Source organism: Hippopotamus amphibius, chromosome 14 (genome assembly GCF_030028045.1).
Source record: "Hippopotamus amphibius kiboko isolate mHipAmp2 chromosome 14, mHipAmp2.hap2, whole genome shotgun sequence".
Classification (NCBI taxonomy): Eukaryota; Metazoa; Chordata; class Mammalia; order Artiodactyla; family Hippopotamidae; genus Hippopotamus; species Hippopotamus amphibius.
In genome coordinates, this window is record NC_080199.1 from 35,605,812 (window position 1) to 35,633,794 (window position 27,983).

General features: G+C 36.3%; 1 protein-coding gene across 2 annotated transcripts in view; it reads left to right on the forward strand.

Annotated features, from left to right (window-relative positions):
* KLF12 (KLF transcription factor 12) overlaps positions 1-27,983 on the forward strand; it is a 431,241-nt gene that overhangs the window by 276,338 nt on the left and 126,920 nt on the right. For both annotated transcript variants that reach the window (XM_057707238.1, XM_057707239.1), the window contains exon 4: positions 15,032-15,578. In XM_057707238.1, the coding sequence (XP_057563221.1) occupies positions 15,032-15,578 (547 nt within the window). The remainder of the gene's footprint in view (positions 1-15,031; positions 15,579-27,983) is intronic.

The window sequence follows — 27,983 nt, forward strand, 5'->3', positions numbered from 1 at the left end:
GGAATATAATTATGGCAGTAAATCTGCTGGAATCATATAATGAATTTAAAACCCAACATAAATGCTTTTTGGATTATCTGTCATTTGGGATTACTTATACTGCGATCCCTTAGAAGACTGTAGATAATTGAACATTGGCTATTTTACTGCAGCTGAAGGTACTGATGCTAAGGCGAAAACGAACTACAGAAGTGTGTTTGCTTATTTATTTAATAATGAATTTGAGATTTCATCACAGGAATCATTTAAAGCCAGAAACACAGAGTAACTTTATCTCATGGGAGTTAAAATTCTTTTGTTTAAATCAAAGAAATGATAATGTGCCTGATTCTTTTCTTTTTCTTATTTATTCAGTAATGCATAATTGAGCAATGTACAGTTGTTGTTTTCTTAGAGATAATTATAAGGAAACCAATGAAGGAAAAACAATTCTGTTAATACATGTTGGAGAAGTCCATGCAAGCGCTTCTGTAACCTTTATGAAACAGTCATCTTTAAATTTCACGAAATAATAGGAAAATGTTCAGTGGCAAGATTACAGAGATTTCAGTCTTTCCTGATCCACTGGAGGCATCCAGTGTGGAATTAAGCGTGGGGATCAGTGCTGCATTACAGTTGAGCAATGGGTTTTATTGTCAGGATCACTCAAAACTGTGTCTTGACCTTGCCACGTACCACTCTAGAGCCACTGGCACTTTTCTTTACCACTCTAGAGCCACTGGCACTTTTCTTAACCTCTCCAAGTCTCTATTTTCTAGCTGTAAAGTGTAATTAATGATAGTTTCCCATATTGGGATATGAGGATTCAGTGGACATATCACAATGCATGTACACATGTCGGTAAGTGTTAGAGAATGCCATTTCACCTTTATGTACGGTGAAGGTGATGCAGGTTTGAGACCTAGACAGAGCTGGCAGTAGCCATCCTTTGGCTGATACCAGAAGCCTCAGTAGTAAGGCAGATGCTTAAAGGAGCTCGGATCATCAACTGTACTTGTTACTGAAGCTCTCTGACTCAACCCCAGCCCTCCTTGACTTTTACAAAAAACTAGTACATCTGCATTCTTCTCTTTATGCATCTAAGCACAAATATGAGAGGTAAACAATACTTACAAAATCAAGGCATATGAACGCACACACATACACACACATCTGCATATATAGATCATAAATTCAAGTTATTTTTTGTGCATGATCTTACTACACACACAACACATGCACACACACACACACACACACTTGCGTACCCCTCCTGTAATTTTTAAGTGTACTGAATGGTAAAAGTCACAAGAATGTATACATGCTAACTAACATTTATATTAATATATAAACCATACCCACTTGCCCACAGAGGTGCACATACTGATGTTTGCTTGTGTTTTAAGTAATTAATTTATTATTTATTTTGGCTGCTCCGGGTCTTAGTTGTGGCATGCATGTGGGATCTAGTTCCCTGACCAGAGATCACACCCGGGCCCCCCCTGCATTGGGAATGGGGAGTCTTACCCACTGGACCACCAGGGAAGTCCGCGCATAACTGTATAGTTGGATTTACCTGATTAATGCATATGGAGGAAGTTAAGGAGGGAAAAATGAGAGGTAAACAAAGGAATTTAAATTTTTTTTGAAAAAGGAAAACGTAGGACGGTGGAGGGAAAAAGATGGAACCAGAGGGATGGCAGCTTAGTGCATGACTCCTCAACCTAAGCCCTGTTGATCTTTCGTCTTTGTTGTAGAGACTGGCATGTCACCCTTGCCCTCAGCAGTGATAACCAAAATTGTCTTCAGACTTTCAGTCCTGTGTTTCCTGGGGGGAAAAATTACTCCGGTTGAGAACTGCTCGCTTAGTTGTAAGAAAGAATGTCATATACATAGGTGAAATTGTTCCACTGTGAGAGGAATTAATAAAATGGAAATCAATCTATTAAATTCTTTTTAAATGAAGGCATGGGCAGATGGAAACTTACAGCGCTAATTTCTACATATTATAATTAAGTTAATAAGTATATTTACTATTTATTAAGTTTCAGATGTTGGGTAATATCATAGATTTATTCAATTTTAGAGTTAGTAAGGGCTTCAAAGAGCAACTGGGGCTTGTTCCAGGGAGTCTGGTAGGTGCAGGGTGACAAAACAGCTGAGTAAAAGTGGTGTCTTGAATGGGCTCAAAGCCTGGTTGGAGAAAAGACACACAAACCTGAGTGCTTTGGAAGCAGAGCAGATAGTACCCCATCAGGGCAGGTAGAATCTGGTAAAGGTCGAGGTGATAACAGACACGTGATTGTGCAGAAACATAATCAAAGTTATTTTCAGTTAGAAATTAAAGGAAGAGAGACGATGGGTAAGCGGCCTGTATAAAATAAAACCTCTGCTAGAACTCAGGCAAGTACAAAACTGCATTGCCTCTCACTTAGTGTTCGATTGACCAAATGTATACTTTACTACACTGCTTTTATCAAGCAACATGCATTGTTGGGCAAAAATAAAGCCCCCCCCCCCACTTCTGAGTGTTTGGTTTACAAGAAAAGGAACAAAAAGTTAAATAGATGGTGAGCTGATTTTTTTCACCTACATTTCTAATGTATTGCTTACAAATCTAATTAGGCTTTTGCTTTTTCCTTTTTATTCCCCCATCTTTTCTCATTTCTTTTGAACTTACATCACATACAGTGGGACCAGAGCACCAAATGCAGGATCTTGTTCCTCAGTTGAGAATGACATTTCTAGTTGTGTTATCCTAAAACTTCATGTGAAAACCAACAGGAAATAAACATGAACTAGACATTATAATATGGGTTACTGATACCTGCCTCATGCCCTTCAATTTGTCGTGTGCTAAATATATTGGGAAAGTGAGTTGGTGCCTGCCAGACAGCTGTCCAGGCAGCGTGCGCATTTTTACACTCTCCTCAGTTTAATATTGCCAGATACTAATTTCACAGGAACTGCAAGAAAAAATTTCTCAAAGGCACAGGTTCTCATTCTTTCCCCCTCTTGCAGGGCTGATGGGGGCAGCATGGGGGGGCAAGGTCAGGAATCCCTCTTAGGTGTAGATCACAGATCCCTGCTACCTTGCGGCCTTGGACAGTTCTTTCAGATTCTGGGAGATGACATTTTTTTACCTATAAAACTGGAGGAGAAAATTCTGCCAGATAATGTTGTAGTAAATATTAAGTATATTTATTTTTCCTGTATTTTAAGAATCAATCGTTATTCAGTTAATTAGTATTGAATTAACTATTTGATATATGATTTCAAAGTCTCTGTAATACTTATGTGAATGTTTACTTGTTGATTTATAGAGCACAGTTTTGTTTTCTCACATTATTTAAAGTGTCCTCCATTCTTGATATCACGAGGTTGAAATATTCCCCGTTGTTTATACCATTTCATGTTTTCTAAATGCAGTTCACTGAAAAAAATGATGAAACGCTCATTAAATCTCTGGGGGATGGAGGTGGGGTGGGGGAAGAGTTGCTTCTATGATGGTCAAGATTAAAATCCTTTTGTAGTATCCTCAGCTTTATCACAGTAGTAATTATATAGCAGTGGTTGCTAAATACTTACTAAGTGAAAGCTCTTCATCAGAAACACACAAAGCTTTGTAGTACCCATACATTGTTATATAATTGTTGATATTAGTTTCTCAAGTATGAAAATGTTTTCCTAGTAAACTGTGATGTGGAAGCTTGAGATTTCCAGAATTCATGGTTTTAACCTATTAGGGTTATTATAATTGCATACTTTTAGTTACCAGTTATATTTAAATCTTTTCTTAGTTTAATTGCAAGTTATATAGGTAGATACATTAATTTATATAGAATAACCATGCCACCAATCTAGGACTGATAATGGTAACACTCTTGGCAAATTGAGATTTTTAAGAGAATTTGTTGTTTTCTTCTAATAAGAGTATATTAGAAGTGATTTTTTTTCTGGTAACATTATGGTTCACTAGAATCTTGGAAAAGCTAGATTAAAGATTATAAAACAGCTCCATTCAGTTGCTAGGTTTTTTTCTTTACAATATATTTTGTACACCACTACTCATTTTTATCTTTCTGAAAAAACTCACTGTAGAAAGTATGGAAAACAGGAAGAAAGGAAATATGGGTCACCCACAAATTCACCAAATGGATAAGTTATTATTCACATTCTGGAGTATTTTTTCTAGCCTTTTTTTCTTATTTTCATGTATAAATATATTTTGGTGGGACAAAGTTAAGCCCATTTACTATAGGCAGTTTTATATCCTAACATTTTTAAACTTAACATCACATAGATAGTAGTTTGCCATGCCACTGAATATTGTTTCTGAAACTTGACCGGTCATTGGTGTCACTGTGATGCTTTTTAAACTGTTGGTGCCTGGACCATATGCCAGACCTATTGCATCTCTGGCCTGTGTCCCTTTAAAATGTTCCATGGATTATTCTGGTTCATAGTTAGGGTTAAAATCATTGTTCCAGACTTTATTCTGTTTTAATGACCACGTTGTTGTCTCTAATTTTTACTCCTGTAAATAAGGCAGAGTTAAATATTTGTGTATACGTCTTTGTCAAAATCCCAAATTGCCACATATATCTAAAGGCAAATCCCTGCATTAAGATAAACCTCTGTGTCCCAGGAGGAAAGTTTTATAATCAACTTGAATATACAAACTAGATAATTTAACTTTAATCATTGTAATAGTTTAAATATACTAATTAGTTACAAAACAAATTCAAAATCACATTTTGTGTAAAATAGTGTAGAAGTTTTAAAATATTAAACTGTTCTAGGCTTTGAAAGTTTATAATATTATTGTATTATATATTCTGTATCTTTTCATGCAACTTCAGCATCTATGTCCTTGTCCTCACTAGAGCCACTTTTGAAGACATCGTTTTCTCCAGTACATCATCTGGATTCTTGTCCAATTTGCTTGAGATACACCACTCTTTAAATCAGTGATGGTGGGGCCTCTGGGATTTTCTCCAAAGTCACCTAAAGTACTTATTTGCATAAAATTGAATTGATTGGTACATATGTCATCTTCCTAACAGAACGACCATCTTTTGAAAGCTTCTTCACAGTGCTGACACTTGAAATTGTGAGATCATTTCACAGGAATCATGACAAAATCTGTTAACATTCCTTGACTTTATTCTCTTTGGTGATTTCTGCAAGTCAGCACTGGTATTGATTGAGAATTTCATTTTCAAAATATTATTTCCTTTTTCAAAATAGAATGATGAGGGATAGACTTTGAATAGACCCTGCTTAAGAGGTGCGTGTATGCGCCTGTGCGTGTACTTGTGTACGTACATACACACATAAATGCATGTATGTGGAGGAGGGAGAGAGGGAGATGGCAGTGCCCTAGATTCTTTTTCTAAAAATCGTATTGGAGTATAGTTGATTTATAATGTTGTGTTAGTTTCAGGTGTACAGCATAGTGATTCAGTTATACATACACATATATTCATTCCTTTTCAGATTTTTCCGTATAGGTTATCAGAGAATACTGAGCAGAGTTCCCTGCTCTACACAGTAGGTCCTTGTTGGTTACCTATTTTATAGATAGTAGTGTGTGTATGTTCATCCCCAACTCCTCATTTATCCCTCCCCCCACATTTGCCTTTGGGTAACCCTGAGTTTGTTTTTGAAATCTGTGAGTCTGTTTCTGTTTTGTAAATAAGTTCATTTATATCGTTCTTAAAAATGTTATTATTTGTTTTAAAGTATTTTAAGACTCTTGAGACATAGCTCAGCAGCTTTCCTGCAAGTGTGTGCCATTTACACCGCTGTCCTGCAGCACAGTAAAGTGTCTGTTTTACTACATCCTTGTCAGCATGACTAGTATTTTTTAAATCTTTATTTCTTAGAATTCTGTGTCCCAGCAGGAGGCGTGCTGAGCTGAGATTTCCCCTGTCACTGTAAATCACACCTGATTAGCGGAAGTCTTGTCTGGCAGGCAGGTTCTCTTTTTCAGTCGGATCCGTTGTCCTCCGTCCTGCCTTCCTGTTCCTGCCTTTGTCTTCCCTTTAGCGCTAGCCTGCCCCCTCTCCCCTTTTGCCCAGATGCTCGTTTTGATGGGTAAGATCAACAGGGGCTCGATTTGTACAGTTAATTCTCCACACAAACATATTAATTATGTTCGCCTGCGTGTGCCTCGTGGCAATTGCAGCTTAACAGGGGACCACTTTAAAAAACCTTTCGACAGTTTCCCTCTCAGATCCTTAGAAAGACCTGCATGCATCTAGACCCTATTTACCAGGAAGACAGAAGATGAGGCTCAAAGAGTTGGTTTGCCTGAGAACTTTTTGCTGATTTGGAGGGGGCTGAGATGGAATTAAGTGCACTGCTTGGGAACGGGTTTTGGAGCTTTTAAACGCTGTTGCTTTTCTACTCCTGCCGCATTCCCATGGTAGCTCCCTCTGATTCCAGGGGTAGGTGAGAAAAGATGGATTTCTCTCAACTTTGTCATTAGTCTTGTCTTGGCTTGGTTGTTGATCTCTCTTCAGAGGCATTTTCTATGAGCCGAGAAGCACATACAGGCTTCTCTTGACTACGTGCTTGCTTTAAATATCCAAAAAGTAAAACCTACATTTTGCAAATATACCTCCCTTTACCTAAAAAGATTCTGTTATTGATTTATATGTTTGTAATGCGTTAGGGTTTCCATCTCTATCATTTGGATATCTCAGCCTCTCCAAGATCATTTTCTAGTCTCTGAAATTTGATGTATTCCAGTACTATGAAATATCATTATAAAAATAACGCTTTATGGTGAGTACTTTGTGAAATCGAAAGCAGAGTCCATCTGGTAGTAGACAAGATTAATCTGTTTGAGAATGGTAAACATTATTGCATATTTTAAAATATGTAACTAGCACAGAACGTTTGCCTCAGGCAATTGACAAAGACTGTGGCATAGGGTGAAGATTCAAGTGAACTTTTTCTCCCTAAAAGTCCATGAGACATGTTTTCCTCTCATGTATAGTGAAACGTAAATGTCGTGAATTGGTCACTGAATAATAATGCTAATTTAAAACCAAAAGAACAAAAAATTAACCATGATGTAGTAGAGATAAACCTATAACAATTACTTCCTTTTTAAAATTTATAAGTGTTATGATAATAGTTTTGGTTTATTAATTTTGCAAAGATTGTAAACAAAATAATAGATAAAATTGAATCTTATCGATAGCATTAATATTGAATTCAAGTTAATTTAAAATAATTAGTGGACTTTACTTTCTTAGTAAAGATTTACACTTTCTGGAGAATTGGGAAGATTGTTCATAAGAATTCCATTTACCCAACCCACCCCCACTCCTTCACAGTCTCCCCTATTGTTTGTCTTGCGTTAGTGTAATACATCTATTAGATTCAATGATTTTAATGAACCTATACTGATACATTATTATTAAGTATAGTCTGGAGTTTACATTAAGGTTCATTCTCTGTGTTGTACATTTCTGTGGGTTTTGATAAATGCGTAGTGACATGTAACCGCCATTGCAGTAACATACAAAAGAGTTTCACTGCCCTAAAAATCCCCTGTGCTTCTCTTTTTCATCCCTCCCCTCCCTTCCCCCAAGCCCCTGGCAACCACTGATCTTTTTACTGTTCCTATAGTTTTGCCTTTTCCAAAATGTCATATAGTTGGATTCATAAAATTTATTTTTAAGGCATATATGCATGCTTTTGCGAAGTTCAGTTTGGCAGCAATTGTAAGAAAATAGGAACAGAACTAATTTCTTATACTTCCTTTTTTTTTTGACATTTATTGTAGTGACACCATTTCTTTATCTCATTTGACCAGGTAAATGGGATTTAAGTGGTTTAATATCTTGAGCACAAATATTCTCATCTAACAGATGTGTCTGAGCACTCACTTTTTATGTTATGTGGTAGAATAAAATATTATTAATTTACATGTAACACATTATATTCATGTCCAAACAAGTTTGTCAGTCTTTTTATCGCTTAGGAGTGCCTGCTATTAATCTAAAAAAATGCACAAATAGAATTTCCTCTGTCCTCTACCACTGTGTAGGAGAATCCTCCTCACCTCAAGTATGACCCCAACTTCATAACACATAAGTGCCAAACCAGAATTTCAGATGTACAGTCAACTGTTAACATAAATTCTGATTGCTTTGGGTAAATAATGTGATTCGTGGAAGTCCTAGGAAATAAATAGGTCATGGAAAAATATAATAACTGGGAGATAAGGAAAATTTAGGATAAATTTAAATGTGTATATCGAATCCTTTTAAAAGGCTGGCATTTTCAACTTGGGAAAGCATAAAAACATAAATGTAAAAGCACAAAGAGTCCATTATGTTATGCATATGTTCTGAATTCTCCGAAGGAATCAATCATTTCTTAAACTAACACTTGAGATATTGAGATAAAGCAGTTGAATTAAATATTCATTGAAATATCTTCCCCTTTAACTTATTCAGTGCTTTTGAAACCAAGTTCCAGATTGTAAACATAGGATATTTCTACTGGTTTCCTTTTATTCTCTGGTCCATACTTTTAGAAAAAATGCAATTATTCTTTCCTTTTTTGAGTATACTTTGCTTTAATTTTTTCTTGGTCAGTTTTATAAATTCACACTTGCCCTTGAACATGTAAAGAAGAAAAATCACTGGACTTGAGAGGAAGGTGAATGATGACCATCAGGGCCCATGCAAGACAAATCTTGAAAAACAGGGTTTCCTTTTTAGTAAAGTAATACAATAGAGAGGAAAGTGAAGTACATGCTTTTAAACAAATTGATGTTTGGTGCCTTTCACACTTAGGGCAAAAATGACCAGTCATAGTTGAACAGGTTGCTTGCTTGAAGCACACTGCTCATATTTTTAAATTTTCGTTTACTAATGTGGAAAAGTAAGACACGTACCTATTGGGCATTCCATGTAAAAAGAGGAATTCCGCTCTTTAATTAAAGTGTATTTGCATTTAAAATAATGCAGTATAACAAAAACTCAGTGATGTAGGCTATGGAGTCATAGATGTAATTTATTCCGTTTTTTTTACATGAAGTGCACAATGTTTCTTTAAGCACCTCTCATAGAAAGTTCATAGTCAACTACTCACCAAGTTAGTGAAACTTACATGAACTAAATTTCTACTGAGACACAAGAAACAAATAATGCTCTGCTATTTCATCTCATGATAAGACTGTTAAAGAATGGCCGACATCCAAAACAATTATTTTAATATATTTATGTATTGTTGTCCTAATGGATACAAACTGAACTGTGGATTGAGAGAGGATATTTATATTGTGGAATTAACACATCAGACCAGTCAATTAAAATGTATGCTGCCAACTGTTACATGATCACCCTGTGGGCCAATCTAATAAAGCCAAAAAAAAAAAAAAAAAGGAAAAAAATTAAAACAATGTCAAATGACTGTCTTCTGTATTTTAAGAGACAATGTGTTTGTCTAAAATCTTACGTGGAACCTGACAGTGCTCACAGTATTTTGACATGTTCAGCTACTTTTGTAATATGTATCTGTTTGGTTGTTTAGCAAACACTGCACCTCTACATTCGTGTATTATGTGGTCCTGCATCAGACTATATCTTACACTGAGTTCAGTAAGTCAGATCACTTCTGAGAGCTCTGATAATAGATTAGGTTCTGTTCAGAGTTTTTGGTTCTAAAAGGAGAAGCTCATTTGTGTCTGTCCCACAGTTCTCAGTATTACTTAAAAGCACTTAATACCCTTAATTGAATTTTTACAACAATTATATGAGTTTAGAATTAATACTACTCTTTTATCGGTGGATAAACTCAGACCTAGAGAATTTTAATGATAACACCAAGATTGTACAGCTAATAAGTAACAGGGCAGGCCATGAATTCAAGTCTTTTGTATCCAAGTCAAATTTTCTGTCTGTAATAAACACATAACAGACTATAAAGCATATTCTTATAACTGTGAAGGCATGAGTTATGTAATATTAGGCAAGTCGCTTCACAATCTTTTCTAAACACTGCCATGAAATGATTTTTCAAAAAGTTATAAAGATAAAATTAAACATAATCTATTTAAATGCTGCTGGCTGGCTGGCTCCCTGACTGGCTAGATGAATAGATGAATGGAGAGATGGATGGATGGATAGATAGTTGGGCACATCTTGTGTGTGTGTGTGTGTGCGTGTGTGTGTGTGTGTGCACGCGCGCACACAGATGCCGCTTCTGTAAAAATTCCTGGTGCCATTAAAGATGAAATAGTTAGCTTATAAATCTTGGATAACATCTAGCGGAATACTACCCAAGTGGTCCTCAATCGTGACTACACATAAGAGTCTCTGGAGGGCTTTCCAAAGATGAGGTGGTGTGCAGATACTTTTTTCCGCTTAAGATTATCAAGTGATCAAAATACATGACCAGTATTAAAAACACTTATTCACTCAAGGACCATGATAAGATTTAGCTGATGGTAATGGTGACTGTAGGAAACACATCAGGTACTTGGAGCACTCACACATAGCAGGTTTTAGATACATTTCTACATTCATTCAACAGAACACTTAAACCTGAAGTTACATTTTAAAACTGTTTATTCAGGAAAAAGATGATATGATTAGAATAGCTCCCATGTAATCCCCAATTCACTGAAAGGAATGTGTTCACTAGAATATTGTGCATTATATTTTATTGAGTGGATTATTTTGAATCAAACTGGCTTTTTCAGACTTTTGAAGAAAATAATATTATGCAACCATATAATCTCAGTTATAGTAATATTTAGATTTTCACACGTTTTTGTAAAGTATATTGTTACATTTACCTTGTCAGACTTTTGTGTGTATTTATGCATTTATTTCTTAAGATATGGAAGGCTAAAATTACTTTATTGTGGACCTCCTCCAAGAAATATTTTATCACCCTTTGAAAAGTGAAATTAATTACTCTCATTCTCTTTGACAAAAATGCAGCACGCGCCTTGATCTTCAGAAGGAGTTCCGATTCTGTTGATAATATTGTATATAGTTTAAGTGTTTGATCATCTTTTCCACACCAGGATCAGCAGCAGCAAAAATTCAGCTGAAGTCACTGCTCCCGGGCGAAAATCTTGATGGGCTTTTATTTAAAACAAACAAACAAACAAGCAAACAAACAGCAACAGAAACGTTTAGTGGACACTGCTGTGAGTCATGTATCAGTGTTGTATCAAGAATTGAGTAGTTAGTGACCAAGGGCAAAATTTTAGTATGAAATCCTTTCTTTGTTCTTTTTTACAAAATTTTCTTGTCCTCCTTGTGCTTAAAACTTTTCTTGCGATTTCTGGTCTTTTCAGTGTCTCTTGCCTCTTAGAGGCTGTTTCCTGGTGACATAGCCATATCTTTTCTCACTTTCTCAGATCTGTGTAGTCCTTTTATTTAACTGCTGACTGCTCTAAGTAGTTCTCATTTGATGTTTTCTCCATCTTTCCTTCTCTCCTGGCTGCTCTCCTGTTGTCTCCCTACAGCTCCATGTCTCTGGATTCAAATCTTGGAACCAACGCATTTACATTTTCCACTTTCTAAAAGCCGAGACATGAATTTCTAATAATGATTTCAGGATCAAGCCTTTCAGGGCTTTTCTCTTTCCTAAAAGGAGGAGCGAGACTATACCTCAGCTGTTTGGGAAACATGCTTATGCGGTATTGCTGGTCTTACGTGTATGTATGTGCAGCTTGAGGTTGGAATTCCGGATGGTGTACCAGCCGCATCGTCATAGTAGAAGTGATTGGTGTGGGCTGTGAGAATATGGTCTTGTGTCAACACTGTCAACAGATGAATGGTGTGATCAGGGTTTTGTCCTCTTATATTAATACGGCATGGTTCTTGGACACGCTGGCTGCATTTCAACTCTGCATGTGAAGTAAGAACCAGTGTGTGCCTCTGTGATGTTTACACTTATAATTCCATGCATCATGTGTCTCACATTCCCAAATAAGATATGTCTGTTGTCCAGAGATCTGGCTGAGGGACTTCGCTGGTGGTCCAGTGGTTAAGATGCTGCACTCTCAAGCAGAGGGCCCAGGTTTGACCCCTGGTCAGGGAACTAGATCCTGCATGCCGCAGCCAGAAGAGCCCACGTGCAGCAACTGAAGAGCCCGCGTGCCGCAACTGAGAGGTGGAGCAGCCAAATAAATAAATAAATAAATATTAAAAGAAAAAAAAAAATACCATGCTAAAATATCACGTAAAAAAACAAACAAAAAAAGAAAAACAAGGGACTTTCCTCATGGTCCAGTGGTTAAGAATATTCCGGCCAAGGCAGGGGATGTGGGTTTGAGCACCGGTAAGGGAACTAAGTTCCTGCATACCAAGGGGCAACTAAACCTGTGTGCTCTAGAGCCTGTGTGCCACAACTAGAGAGCCTGTGTGCCGCAACTACTGAGCCTGCGTGCTTTGGAACATGTGCACCACAGCTAGAGAAGCCTGCGTGCTGCAATGAAGAATAATCGCAGCCAAAACAAAAAAGCAAAACAAAAAAACCCACAGTGGTTTGGTTGATCCTTTCTAATTTTCATGAGCATTTTCTATATTTTGGTTTGAGCTCATGCAAAAGCTATATAGTTCTCAAGTATCTGACAGCACCTAGGGGCTCTTAGTATTGGGCTTCATAGCTTTCTGGTATATACAACAGAATTATAAGAGGAACATTCTTCCTCTACTGTTGTAAAACAGTTTAAGGAGTAAATTTTATTTTAGTGAGAGATTAAGCAGATACCTACAAAATATGGACTCATGTTTATAATCTACAGAAGTTTAAGCAGTTTGCAAGGCTCAGTGAAGCTTGATGTCTCAGAGCCATCTATTTACAAAATAAGCTCCATATCTACCTCCTGTATTGTCATAGTCTGCTAAAGTACTCTTTCATTTACTTTATGAAATGTTTCTACAATGATGAATTATACTTCAGCCCGTAGTTTATAAACCTATGTTGGAACCTTGTATCTAAGTATAATTAGGAGGAGAAAAATTTGTGATGGAAATAGTCACTATTTACAAAATTAGAATTTTGGAGAGCTCTAATATGATAAAAGAGAGAAATTAATCAAGACTATATTTGAAAGCAAACCATGTTTGATAATATGTGCTTAATGACATTTTATAATTTTAATGACAAACCAGTTGGGATATTTTATGAAAGCATCCTCACCAAAGAATTTCTATGTGGTATAACATACTAATAAGAAACTTTCTACATTGTTCTACAAAGAAATTAAATGATGATACTGGGTACAAATTGGAATACTGTTGTTAGAAGAGTAAATAATGCTGATAGCTTTTTATAAAAGTTGCTCTGTTTATGGTGTTTGTCTTTTTCTTTTGTTTTTTAATACCTGAGAATATTTAAATTCTTCTCAATTTCAGCATATGAAATGAAATCTTGTCAATTAGAATTTTAAACTAAAAATTTTGGATGGTTCATTTTGATATTTTCTAATTCTTATCTTTTTGTAGGTAAGTAACCATGTTAGCTTAGAAGCAGAAAATAAAAATAGAAAAATAAAAAATAAAACATCAACCCATTTTCCTTTTTAGTTGATCTGGTACCATTTAGCTTATTTTCTTTCTTTTCTCATTGTTGCTAAATAAAATGCGCTTGCACTGTTGTATTTTCTCAGTGGAGCTATAATTTACATTCTGTAAAGAAAGACTTAAAGAAGCATGTTTTGTTCCTTTAAGTGTATGCTCAGGCTTTGAGGGAAATAGCAAACCAAAATCTTTTCTTAGAGAATGAAATGAACCAATTTGATATAATTTTAGGCATTGTTGTTCTCATACCATAATGAAGTTGAAAAAAAAAGGTTTTGGTCTTCAGATCATAGAACATAATGTCTATGTTAGCCTGGTCAAGTTAGCTATAACCAAAAATGATCTGTTATAGTCCGACTCACTCTTTTCAAGATAGACAAACATGTGCTAATTTGGGGGCCATCTTAGGCTTTGGAAATAGACATTTAGTAAATATTTCTTGTCTTTATGAGTGAATAGGTATAAAAATAAATTATGCTCAGTAATAACGCACTGAGCCCATTAGTCTGGGTGGAATCTTGGATTCATTATTATTATTATTATTATTATTATTATTATTATTAAACTTTGCTCATTAAAACTTGAAAGCATGAAAAGAAACTCAGACAAAATTATTATCATTGTTTTAAACTAAAGAGCACAAGCATAGGCAACTTAAGCTTTACAGAACAAGTTTTTCCTAAAATAATTATTTCCTAAAAAAGTCTGTTGTAGTATTTCTGTATATTATTTTGAGAAAAACTTTTTCATCGCTATGAGCTAAGTTATAATCCAGTTGTTAGAAATGGTTTGTGTTGAATAATCTAGTAAGCAGGTGTGGTGGGGCTGGAGAATTTTATGCCCTGTTTTAATGCTCAAAATGAGAATGGTACAGTGGCTCTTGCACCAAATATGAAAGTTGAAAAGTCGTGGTGACTTTCCTCTGTGTTGTTGCCAGGTAATATTATGCCTGCAGATTGTTAGAGGGTTGAGTAAGGGTGAGAATCATGAAATCAGAATTTGAGAGCCGGAAAGGATGTTTAAGCTCATCTAATCAAACTTCCCGTTAGTTTATAACCAAGGAACCTGAGACTAGTAAGTGCAGTGATGGGTCAGACAAAACAAATGCTTTCATTTGAAAAGGTTGCATTTATACTGTCTTAAGAAGATAATATTTTGCACTCTGAACTTGTCTTTCAGAAGATGTTATGTAAAATTGCTGTTCGTTTTCAGGTTCCTATGGCCTCTTTTCTCCTCCATAGTGTACTTATTTCCCTGGATTTTAGCAGTTATGTCACTCTCCCAATCGTCTTACTCGGTTGTACTTTCGTACTCTCAACTTTAATTATGATGACAGTCACAGAGTGGTTCTTCAGACATTTGGAGAGTGAATTAATGTTCCCTAGCAGTAAGAGAAAAATTAATAAACATTCAAGTCATAAATCAACTGTCTATTAAAACATGTGATTAACAGAGATAAATATGTTCCATTTTTCTCCCCACAGTCTCCAAACGTCCACAACTACCCCGATATGGAAGCTGTTCCCCTGTTGCTAAATAATGTGAAAGGGGAGCCCCCAGAAGACTCGTTATCTGTAGATCACTTCCAGACACAAACTGAGCCAGTGGACTTGTCAATCAACAAAGCCAGGACATCCCCCACAGCCGTTTCATCCTCCCCAGTTTCCATGACAGCGTCCGCCTCCTCACCTTCTTCAACTTCAACCTCCTCATCGTCTTCTAGTCGTCCAGCCTCATCCCCAACTGTTATAACATCAGTATCTTCAGCATCATCTTCGTCAACAGTATTAACTCCAGGGCCCCTTGTTGCCTCTGCCTCTGGTGTGGGAGGCCAGCAGTTTTTGCACATTATCCATCCTGTTCCGCCTTCAAGTCCCATGAATTTACAGTCTAACAAACTGAGTCACGTTCACCGCATCCCCGTGGTGGTCCAGTCGGTGCCTGTTGTCTACACAGCCGTGCGGTCACCTGGAAATGTGAACAACACTATCGTAGTACCACTTTTGGAGGATGGGAGAAGCCATGGCAAAGGTAAGAGACACAAGCGAGCCTTGGTTTATTTCAGTGCCAGGAGTAACTGTTCATTTATTCAGTGAGCGGACCCTAAGTCGTATGCAGATATACTGCATCCAAGGAAGTTCTTTGCAGCACAGCTCGGAAGAGCCAGCTGATTCACTGTTGAGTAGAGCACAGTTTAGTGGAAACTAACTTCATATATATATAGGTATATGCTTCAGTATTACTTCGTCCATATTTATGTGTATCAAGTCATCTAATGTCAGAATTCAAATACCTTAGTTTGCAAAATATTTTTACCATCAAATTCTCAAATAGGAACGTCAGTCTGCAGTCAGCATAACTGCTTGTGAGGTGTAAATGTGTAAATCCCTCGTAGAGATTAACCGTTGTGAAATTTTAAAAAAGTGTATCAGGATGTTTCTTCTTTCAGTTGTTCAGGCTGGTATTTACTTGTCTGGCAATAGTATAAAATTCCATGAAGTTCCAATGCTCGGAATGTGATCTTACTTTTGAGGGAAAGTGTTTGGCTATAAATGTATCATGTAGTTTGAGGTCTTACCTTCATATAAGTCTAAGTTATTACTTTAAATAGCAGGAAGCCTCAGTATGATTGAAATCATTCAAAATGCAGTATTAATATTTCCTTCTGGGGGTTAGAAGGCACAAAGGTACTTCATTACATGACTGTGTAATAATACCAAGTTAATTATATATGATAGACAGAGATTCATGAAGTTACTTTTCTTCTAAGTTCTTTTTTTTCATTTTTAAATAGAAGCCATTGTAATAACATCATGCTGTTGATATTTCTTCCCTTTCTATGAATCTAAAAAAATAAGCTGCCTTTCCTTAGAAATGTAAAATGCCTGTAATCATTAACTCATATGTGTGTATTTTGTGTTTAGAGCCTAGAAATGATAATGGATTAATACTTAGGTTGTATTACTTTTTGCTTTGATACCATATTACTACCGAGACCCATATTTAAAATATGATGGATGAATACATAAAACAGTAGTAAACATAGTTGTTTTGGTTCTTTTATAAGGTAGGATTCAGTGCATAGGAATAACATTTGACCGTGAACTTGGAAAATTTTTTGCAAACATGCATTATAAAATTGTGCATTCATCTTTTGCAAGTTACTATTTTATCTGCAGTGACTTTCTTCATAGCACATGACAAATTTCACCTTCCCAGTTTTACCAAATGAAAAATCTTGTGCTTTACAGCAGTCAGAGGTTTAAACTACAAACTTAAGATCCAGACACTCTGCTTACCTTATATTTTGGTTTTTTTTTTTTTTTTTTGGTGCTGTTATGGGCAAAGGCCAGGAACTAGTCCCTCCACCATCTTTGTGAACAGGTAGAAGAAAAAGAGGAAGAATTGAGTACGTAGATTTTACTTGTGTCGAACCCTCTATGATATTACTAATACTTCTGATCCAGTTGAACTAATCCGTTTGAATAATAATAATATAACTGAAGAACACATTAGGTACTTTTTTTTTTATAATTTACAGATGTGCTTTAAATTTTTTAAGAATTAGGGATTAACAACTAGAAAAAATATAACATTGTGTATTACCTTATTTTATATGTGTGTATGTGTACAACATAGAACCCAATCTTTTTGCAGCACCACTTATGAAAAATATTGTGTTTATCATGAAGGTGATTGATAAGGATTTTAAGGATTTCATGACCTTTTCTTTTTTTTTTCTTTACAATTTTCATGCACTAATGAAGGAAACAAAAGAGATATCTCTTTTATTTGCCATTATCATTTTATGGGAGCGATTACTTTCATTTAAAATTTACCACCAAAATTTAATTTTCTAGAAAATTTATCTTTGCAGAAGAACTGTGTTAAGACTCACGCTGTAATTTCTTCTCTACATGAGTATATTTGTTAGTTTCATGCAGTGTTTTTTACTCAGTAGTTTTTTCATATGAAGAGTAAACATTTATGTAATCATAAACACACTGAATTATGATGTGGACATTAACAGCAGGAGATTTGAGATCGAGGATGTATGAGTTAGAATCCTAGTTCCCTCACTTCTGGCTTTGGATTGGGCAAAGTTATTTAATCTTACTAATCTTCATTTTCTTCAGTGATAAAATGGGAATAAAAATGGGATATATCTTTGGAGATTATTGGGAAGATAAAGTAAGAGCTTATGTGTAAATGTCTAGCACTGATCAACTGTTAATATATTTTTGCAGTTATTTATCATTATTTTATTCCCTCCCCCAAAATACCTGAAGCAATAATGTTCAGAGATTTTTATCTCTGTCTTATAAAAAGAGAAAGTTGGAGGCAAAAAGACTTATTGAATTTTAAAGTGAAAACCTGCTTCCAAGAAGTTGGTACAGAGATGCTTCTCAAAATTGTTACAACAAATTATAAGGGATGAGAGTTTAGGATGAGAAATTGTCTGGAAAATCCCATACTTTCTATGTTTATTAGTTTATATTAAGTTTTTATAATCCCCATATTCTACAAATATTGCTAAAGCATTTTATAACTTTTTTATTGGTTAACTGATTAATTAGTGATGGTAAAACTGTCTAGTGGAGGAGGGCTGCCCAGCTCACAGAATGAATAAAGGAAAGGGCATGTCAGTGATTCCTCACGTCTTTATTTTGCACATATGCACTGGGCCCTGGGCCAGCGATGAGATGGCTGGGTGATAAAGGGCGCCTGATTTCCATTCTTGCATAGGACTTGTGTATCTGGTATGGATGAGCAAAAGAAAATGCAATAGGGGAGTTGGATTTTCAAAATACTAATAATAAAAATACAAAACTAACTCATAAATGTAGGTGATTGTACTGGCTAATTACTTTTAAAGTTGGTATAGCATATCTGGACTGTGGTAGAGAAATGCCTTACCTTACGTCACATTACACAAGGGACTGTGAAAGTATACATCTGTACCTAAAATAACGTGAATTGAGTCATTTGTCCAGTCAAATACTCATCGAGCATCTCTTGTGGATCAGGCATTTTCTTGGCACTAGAGATATAGTGTTGAGCAAAACAGATGCTGCTTTTATCTGAGTGCTCATAGTCTACTGGGAGAATTTGACATCAAACAAAAATATCATGCAATTGACTGTTAACTGTGGACAGAGTTGGGTTAAAATGTAGACCAGCCATGGATGTGCCTAGGGGAAAGAGTTTAATTATAATTGCAGACAGAGAAAAGTTGTATTTCACAAAAGCATTTTCATGCAGGGTGTTATATGTGGTTAGAAAAAATGTTTTTTGCTGTGATACTCAGAAGGGGGTGTTTGGAGCTTGGGGTGTGGTAGGGTGGAATGTCCACATGGGTACCCTTGGATGTGAAAGGGCCTTCTAATGAGAAGAGAACTTGAGCCCATCCAAGTATTTACAGAATATGGTCTAAAGGAATGGTAAGTTGTTAGCTAGCCCAGGGCACCAACAGATCTCAGTTGGGTCTTGACTGTATTATGTGATATGAAGAAAATGGCATGATGTTCTGGAAGGTACAGTAAACAGTGTAGACTAGAGCCATCCGAGGGATGCTGTCAGAGAAGGTCTCCCGAGGAAGACATTTTTCTGCTTGATACCAAAAGGACAGGGTAACAGCCCCCCGAAGTGACAGTGCTGAGGGGTAGAAGGCTCTCCATGGAACCTGAGACATGCTATTTATAAACAAGATCCTAAAGGGATTATTTGACCTTGTCAAGGAATTTCGGTTCAGCCTGGGGAAGTTTTTGGTAGATTTCCTAGGAGATTTTCATTAGTTTTTACAGATATTTAGCAGCAGGAAGCATAGAAGGTCAAAACAAATCACAAAGTTGTTCTTGGTTTGTTACTTCCTTGATGGAGAAGTACGTACTTTTAGGATTCTCTTTTCCTTCCTTCCTTTTGATCCACTATTAAGGTAAGAGAAAGAGTGTTTAACAGAATGCAAGTGAAGAGGGAGTTTCAAGGAGAGACTCGTCAAATATATCAAAAGCTTCTAAGGGGCCAAATAAAATAAGGACTGAGAATGGAGCATTTGGGGAGGATGGAGTTCACTGGTTACACCGTGTCAGTGCAGCGGTGGGAACAAAGGACAGACTGAACTGAGTTCATGTTCAAATGGGAGGTGAGGTAGGGGAAACAAAGTCTAGACAGCTCTTTGGAGTAGTTTTGCTGGAAGAGTTTTGGAGAAATGGCATGATAGTTGAAGAGGCATTTACGCTCTCAAGGGAGGAATTTTAAAAGAGGCAGAAAGTGTAGCATATTTGTATTCTGTCAAGAATAATCCAGTAGGCAGTTGAAAATGGGTAATTCTAGAGAGGGAAGAATTATGGAAGCAAAGTTGTTAATTGCACTTCAGTTGCTTATATTATTTTGTGGAAGAAACCTGCATCTTGCAGTAATTAACCTGAATTCTAAAGTGAATTTATTATATTGACACAAGTTTTAGGGCAAAAGATACATAACGGAAAAGGAAAGAAAATGCAAAAAACAACAGATAATGATCTAGGATTGACAATGAAAAGCAAACAAATAAAAGTTCAGTAAAATGTGGGTTCCACTGAGAATTGTAAGAACGATACCAGCATTAATGTGAATATAAGATCAAACATTTTTCATGAATCACATACTGGAATGTACAGAATAATTTGAAAAAATAATTTGTATTTGTTGTTTAAAGACATTTTTATAACTGAATATTAATAGATATTACATTTTAGAAATGCAAAATACTTAAAAGGCAAGGCCATAACCAGTCTGTGACAATCCAACTGAAGAGCTAAAAAAAAAAAAGGATTTATTTTCCCCCTCCCATACCTGAGATGGGCCTTTCTCCATGTAGCTAGAGGAGCAGGTAATAGCATCTTGATGCCAAGGAATGAGGCTTGAGCAAGGGTGTGATTGACCAGTGGCTTTGGAACAGCCAGAACTGTAAAACCAGCTGGGTGTTTGCCCAGTTTTCTTTCCTGACCACTATCCCGTCCTTCTTTATTACTTTACGTAGATGGTCTGTTGGTCTGTCTTCTCCCCCTTCCCCATATTGTCTTCTCCTTCGCCACCCAGACCCATCGGATGTCCCCGTGACTGTAAAAAAGGAGAATCCCCAGCAGGAAACACTCAGCTCACTTCCTATGCAGCTACATTCTCTGTCCTGAAAATACAATCCCAGCAGCCCCGCCTACCAGAATTTTTACAAAACATATTTATTACATCAAGACTTTTTATTATAATGGTGTCATACTTGAAAAACAACTTATTATGGCTCGTAAGTGCATTATTCCTTGACTTCAAACATTTGTAGGATAAGATCCTTGAGTTTAAAGTACTTTTCCCCCCAAATATCTGACTACAGCATGTTGTTACTGCTGTTGAGAAACCAACAACCCCATTTGGGCATGTCATTTCTTTGATCATCTCCTTTAATAAAAGTGTTGTTTTCCCATTATTTTTAGATGAAATGAGGAATCCTTCAAAACTATGCCTTATTCCCATAGCACTGGTTCAGGAATTTCGAAGGGCCATGACTGTGGGCAAATGTGAAATACTTACACCCCGTTTCTTCCTACAGGCTGTTGCTTTTCTCAGCAGCCCACAGGAAGAAGCCACAAGTGTATTTTTAGTCCTAGGCCATTTGTACTTGTGAAAGGAAATCTGGTCATTGCAGTGATTGCTGCAGAGCTGGTAGGAGGTTATGACTAGCTCCCGACCATTGGCTGCAACCGCAGTTTTGCTCCCATGAAACTCCCCATTTCAGCTCTCTTTGTGTTGCCAGTTTTCTTGTGCTGTCAGTGTGTTCCCACGTGTTGATGTTCCTGATGTCTTATTTCAGGTCCCAGTTCATTTTGTCACAGACTCGCTTCTCCTGTCTACCTTACACATGACTGTCCTCTTTTAGTTCACCATCCAGTGGAATCCTGGTATCATTTGTATATAGGACCAGAAGAGTCTGCGGCAGCTGACTTATGCTAGCGTATATGGTTTTCTTGGCTTCTTGAGGGGTTGAAGTACCCCAGCTTCCTTTGGTAAATGTATTCCTCTACTTATGCTTAATTAAGTGTGATAACTACTAGATATAGATTCCTATTTTAAATCTGAATTTGATGTTTATTGACAAACCATCTAGTTACTTAATCTTTTATTGTTAATTTTTTAATGTTGCTTATTGGGAAGCAGGACTGGACGCTTGCTGACTGTTGGCTTATTCTTGAATTTAGACTTTAGGACTTGGGTGTTTCACTACTGTCATTATAAAACAGGTAGTAACTTGTTCAGTAGTGAGAAAGACAGCCAGTATTTATGAAAAATTGAATTCTAAATAGGAGCTAAGAACACTTTATACAGATGCGTTGGTCATTTGTTGTTTGTTTGTACCTGATTTTCCACGAGGAATAGAAACTTAGCTTTATTTTTTCACTTCTGGGCACGCATAGGAAGTTGAATGGACTCCATTAAAAAAAATGGCTTCTTCTGTTCTTGTTTATCTGAAATACCTACAGTCTGTCGACTCCTCTGTTTCATCTGGCATAGACTGGATTAGGTCTAAAATTTGATCATAATAACCAGCGCAAGAGAGGAGATGGAAATGATGTGTATTGTTCTCAGAGAATTAGCAGAAGAGGGAAAACTAAGTAAGGTCCTTGTAAACTGTAAAATGTCAAGGAGTGAGTTTGGCCTTTCCCCCACAGTTAAATAGTAAATAAAAATACGAAGGGAAAAAGAAGAGAGACATAGCCAGCAGAGAGGATCCACGTTAAGGGAGAGGTGATCTTCATTCAGAGATAAGTGTTACATAAGGAAGTAAAGATATAGACAGGAGACACATCCATTCAGTAGATAAAACAGCTAAAGCAAGGGTTACCTAAGTGGAATTTGTGTTCATTCCGTTATAAAGTGATACCTAGCACGCCATTTTTTGTTAGGTCAGGTTCCTCCTATAATACAGTGGTCTAATTTATATTTAAATAGATACATGCTTAAATGCGATATGTTACTAGTCTTTAGTCTGGTGTAGTCTCTATATTCATTTTTCACCACACCTGAAAAGTTTTCTCTGATAATATTTAACACATTGAAACATTAATATATTCGATCTTGAAATATAATATTTTTCCTTTCCTCTATAGTTTCCTTTTTTAAGAACAATTTTTTTCTCTCCTGAAGTAATGTAAAGCTGCTAATTTCAAATAGTACAGGTGTTGTTATGCTACAAGGAAATTCTTATTTTACATATTAGATTGCAGATATTTATAGGATTATTTTGATGATGTTTGGACGTATATACTCATTGCAAGAAACCTTTGGGTATTGAATGGATATATCCAGATATAGATAGAAGAGATGTCTATATAGATATAGATATCTTTTGCAAATGGGCATTTTACCCAGTGACTCTTAAGACCTGGAAGGAACAAATGAAAGAAGGAAGAATATAAGATCCAAAAGGGAAACTTGGTCTTAGAATCATAGCCGGCACTGTTTTAAATTGGCTTTTTAATTATTTACAACTCTCTGGCTGTGGTTTCTGTTCCCCAATTTTTTCTTACTCCCTCAACAATAATTCTTTTTCTGTTCCAAGCCCTGTTACTATTTTCTCAGCCTCTTGTCTCTGCCTGGTTTCCATTGTTAATGGAGAATTTGATTAACTGTTCTTCTACTTTGTGTTCTTTACAAAAAAACAAATTGATATGTCTTTCTGTCAAATAAATAAAAGAAGAGCTACCAATGCACAGAGTAATAATCATATACTCAATCTTTCCTCCATCTACCTTTATGTGGGGGAAATGGGGAAAATGCTACTTTGATCATTGGCCAATTGTATGTGTTTTTCATGACCAGGAGGCTTCACCATCATTCTGTTAATTAGTTCATTTTTTCAACAAGTGTTTTATGGATCAGTTATATGGCCAGAAGTGTCACCAGGTGATTTAAAAAATAACTTCTCTTTAAAGCCAGCTATAGTTTACCTGATACTAAAATGGTATTGGTCACACTGTGAGTCATTTTCCTGTTGGTAAATCTTAAAATCAAGCTCATAATCAGTGTTTTAGAGAAATTAAATAGGATGTATTCGATTAAGAAATATGAGAATATCACCCACATGAGTATTATATCATGAAACTTGTGTTTAGTAACCTACTTACATACATGTAAGTGCAGTACTGTGTGTGTGTGCATACTGTCTGTATACTGAGTCATATCGAAATATGTATTTCTTACTATAGTTCCTGTCTAAAAAGTTTGAACAAGACTACATGGAGTTCTCTCACCTTTAATTCATAGTCTTCCCTCTTCCTTTCTCCTCTCTCCAGCTCCCTTTCAAATACTCATCTTGATTCCACTTTATTTTTTTTGCCCTCTCACTTTCCTATCTCCCCTCCTTTTGTCTTCTTTCTTTCCCCAGTGTCTTTCTCTCTCTCTCCCCCTCCACCCTTCAGCATTCTACCTTTCCTTGAGTCTTGAGTCTTCTTTCTTTTCTGTATCTAACCAAATCACCTTTTCCCAGGTGTGATGTATTATGGGACTAAATAAGCAACGTCTATTGAAAATGATAGCCTTTGTACTGCCACCTAGTGGCGGAATTATAAAATAATGTGAATGGAAAGAGTTGGAGGAATTCGATGTAGTCTAGTTATCATTCTATGATTGCTGCAGCTAGTTTAGGGTTTTCAGGGAGTGCAGTGACGATGCCCTTTCTTTTAAAGTAAAGCTTGAACATGAATTCGAAACCTAACTTATCTACTTTGTTTTTAGAGCTCTAGAATATGAATTTTTTTTAATAGACTGCCTTTAACCTGGGCCAGAAGGAAAAAGCATCACTTCAGCCCACTTGTCCCACTTCCCATCCTGCACATTTGTATATGACTTCTGTTTAGTAGAAATAAAATGCTACTTTCTATGTATCTGTGCTTAGTTTTTTGTAACTATGAATTATGTCTGTTGGGTAAGTGGAAGCATATATGCCAACTGGTAAACAATTAAGTTTTATTGAGTGTCATAGAGAAAAAATAAAAAGAGAGTTTTATCTTGGGACAGCAGGACTGTAGGAAGACAGAAAACAGGAGACTTTGGTGAAACTGATAACTGGGAGTAGCCCTTGGAGAATTCATCAGAGAACTGCCTTCTTAATAGCCAGAGACTTAAGAAAAGCTCAGTAGAAACAGAGTTGGATTAGAAAGATATTCCCATGGTATATGGGTTTCTTAGTTTCGCAGCGAGAGAAAGACCTAGTGGGACTTGGGTGACCTACAGTAAGAATAAACTACTCTGTTGACAAAAACTGTAGTTGCTTGTATAATGCAGCATATATTATTATAGATCCTTACTCATAGGATAAAATAGGTTGGCATCTCCCCAAATCCATCTGGGCCTCATGAGCTACTATTTTCTCAACCTATTGCATTGTGCCGGACACTGGTAAATGTTCAGTAAATACTTACTGAATGAAGAGATAAATGAACACATGAATCAGTTAGTGTAGGTTCAGTGTTTTGCATGATGTGCTCAATTAGAGTGTTATGGCCAGTGCTCGTCTCTAGTCCTATACCCTAACCTTAAAAGGAACCTCCCCTTGTATGGTGAAGTAGAAGAAGCAACATGAGATGGAAACCAGCAGGATTCCTCACACCCTCATAGCCTGGCTCCTACCACCCCTCCCTGCCAGGCTGCTGCCATTCCACTGAATATGCCTCATGTCTCAGCCACTGTTTCCATGGCTTTTCATGATGACAACTCTCCCTTTATCCATGAAGTTTCCTTTTCCTGGATGGCCTTTTCTTTCTCTGGAAAAAGACCTAGTTCAGATGCCTTCTTTTCTAGAGAGGCATATACCAAATTGTAATACAATTTATGTCATATATACATACATATATACATACACACAGTTATACATATATAAAATATATTTTCTTGGCTCAGTCTATTCAGCTCAAATATATTATATATAATATTAAATTATACTATAATAATATCTATATGATGGCCTTACTGCCTTGTCCAGTGTCTGGCACACAGTGAACAATTGCAAGATGAATGAATATCATTCCCAAAGCTGTTACTCTTTTATGTCAGTGGGCCATCTGTAATTCCCTGGTGTTTTGGAGTATATTGTTTCTGCTGTTGCCCAAGTTTGTTTTATTTCATCGTACTTAATATTGAAGAATAATATTTGGTGGTACATTACAGATGCTTGATATGATTTAGGTTTTAATGGTTTCTAGAGTTGAACCCCTGTGGGTGAGAAATATTCTTATGGCTTCCAAACAGTCTTAATGAAAAGATATTGCTGTATGAAAATTACAGCCAGTTCTTATTTATTCTTTTACTCTCAGGCAAAATATTTTACCTGTGAAACTAGAATAAATAATGGCATTGATTGGATCCAGGCAATTAACAGAGTCTGTGAGGTTTCTTATATAATAGTAATGCCAATTTCACTTCCCAGTCAGGGTGAAACAAATTATGCCTCCTATCCCACTGCAGTTAACTGTGTCAGCATCGGAGTACCATAAAATCCCAATAAAATCTGAAAACTGTGGAGTATGGATAATCCCACTATAAATTGTAATAAAAATTACCCCTCCAGACTCTATATTCTCTCCATTAAGTTCATAGACACCATCTCTTTGTACATAAAGTTTTATGAAATAAATCGACCAGTTCTCCTGTCCTTACCAGATAGCAAGCTGTTTTGATTTAAAAGCTGATAACGGTACAATCAGTTTTTGGTGTTTGCAGTGCATTTTAAAAACATAAATTTCATCTAACAAACCTTAAGTAGAAGAAAAATGCTACTTTTATTTGCACTAAGCAGTGAATGTCTCTTTGTGAGAAAGAATAAGTGACATTTTTACTGTGGTGGGCCGATTTGTTTCAGCCATAAAACAAAGATTTCGTTTCCTTCCACCAGTCTCTAATCTTAAAGGTATATTAAGCAAACCCAAGCACAAATCTAAAACAGCTTTGCTGAATTGCTTCAAATCTTCTGCGTTTAGAAAGAATTGTCAATTTCATGATTGCATTTTTGTCTCATCTATGCTAAATCCAAGAGCTCCATAATCAAGTCTGGTGTGACCTTTGTCAGGAGTGGATGTTTTCCATCAGTCTGTAAACACAGAGCCCTTTAAAACAGAGGAAACCTTCCAGAGACCTAGGTTGTAAATCCCCAAAGAAGGTGAATTAGACTCTGGAGGAAGTCATATGTTATAATGAAGGGTAGAGTAGGTAGCATTTGAGGTGAAAGTTAAAGAAGCATAAGGCCTTGCTACTCAGAGTAGGCAGAAGTATTCCAGACGAGGAAAAGAGTGAACAGGGAGGGCAGAGGATGAAGGGTACATAAAGAATAAAAAATAGTGGAGCTTTACTGATTCGTAGACATAAGGCGCGCGCGCTCTCTCTCTCTCCCCCCCCCCCCCCACACACACGGCATAGGATATAAAACATGTATTGCATACACGATATATACTGTGAATTACTTATAGGAGAGGAACTGAGATTCTCCTTCTCTGAAAGAGAAAGCCTTTTAACTTTTAGTTTAGGTGTACTTCTTACATCCTTGGTGAATATGACTTGTCCTGCTGTGCACAGAGAGGAAATAGTGAATAAAAATGGCAAAAGAAAAATATAGGAGAGGCATGTTCCTCAGTTTTTATTTTTATAATTCATGTCCCCTAAAAGGTTATCTCAATAGATTTTTTTTTATGTATTCCTAATAGCCACAAAAATTGTGTAGCATTTCACTTTCTGTAGTTTTCCTTAAGAAAATAAATTACTGATTTTGCATTACCGATCTATACACACTCGAAACCCTCTGAGATTCTCATCTGCCAACCCTCTTGGCCAAATTAGGAGAGTCCTTTTATCTGTAGGTGGACTAAGGGCAAAGAGTGGCAGCTAACAAAGGAGGTGTCAAAATTATTATTAAAATAAGAACTTGAAAAATCACAGCAAGGTCTTTCGGGATTGGAGTAAATAGGCTTACACAGCTCTTTAGTCCTTGGAGGTAATACTTTATTACAGCATAATAATTGCTTTTGAAATAATGACCGCTAGTAATGAAGGAAAGGCTAAATTATGGTCAGTCTATTTGAAGTAGGCGACAAAGTGTGTAATAAATCTTATAAATATATTTATTAAAAATCATTTAAATAATTAACCTTTATTGAATGCTTATATGTTCTTTGTGCTTTACATACATCATCTCTAAGTCTTACAGTATAACCAGGGAATAGATATTATTGCCTGTCTTTTACAGATAAGAAAACTGAGACTCATGTACCTTCCTTACTTCTTGTAAGGTCACAGCTTATTAGTAATAGGGCCTTGAATAAAATCAAAATTTTTTAATACTTTTGCCATACTTGGGCTTGATAATTAAAAAGGTATGCCTTTGTTATCTAGAGAATTTGTCAATATTAAATAGCC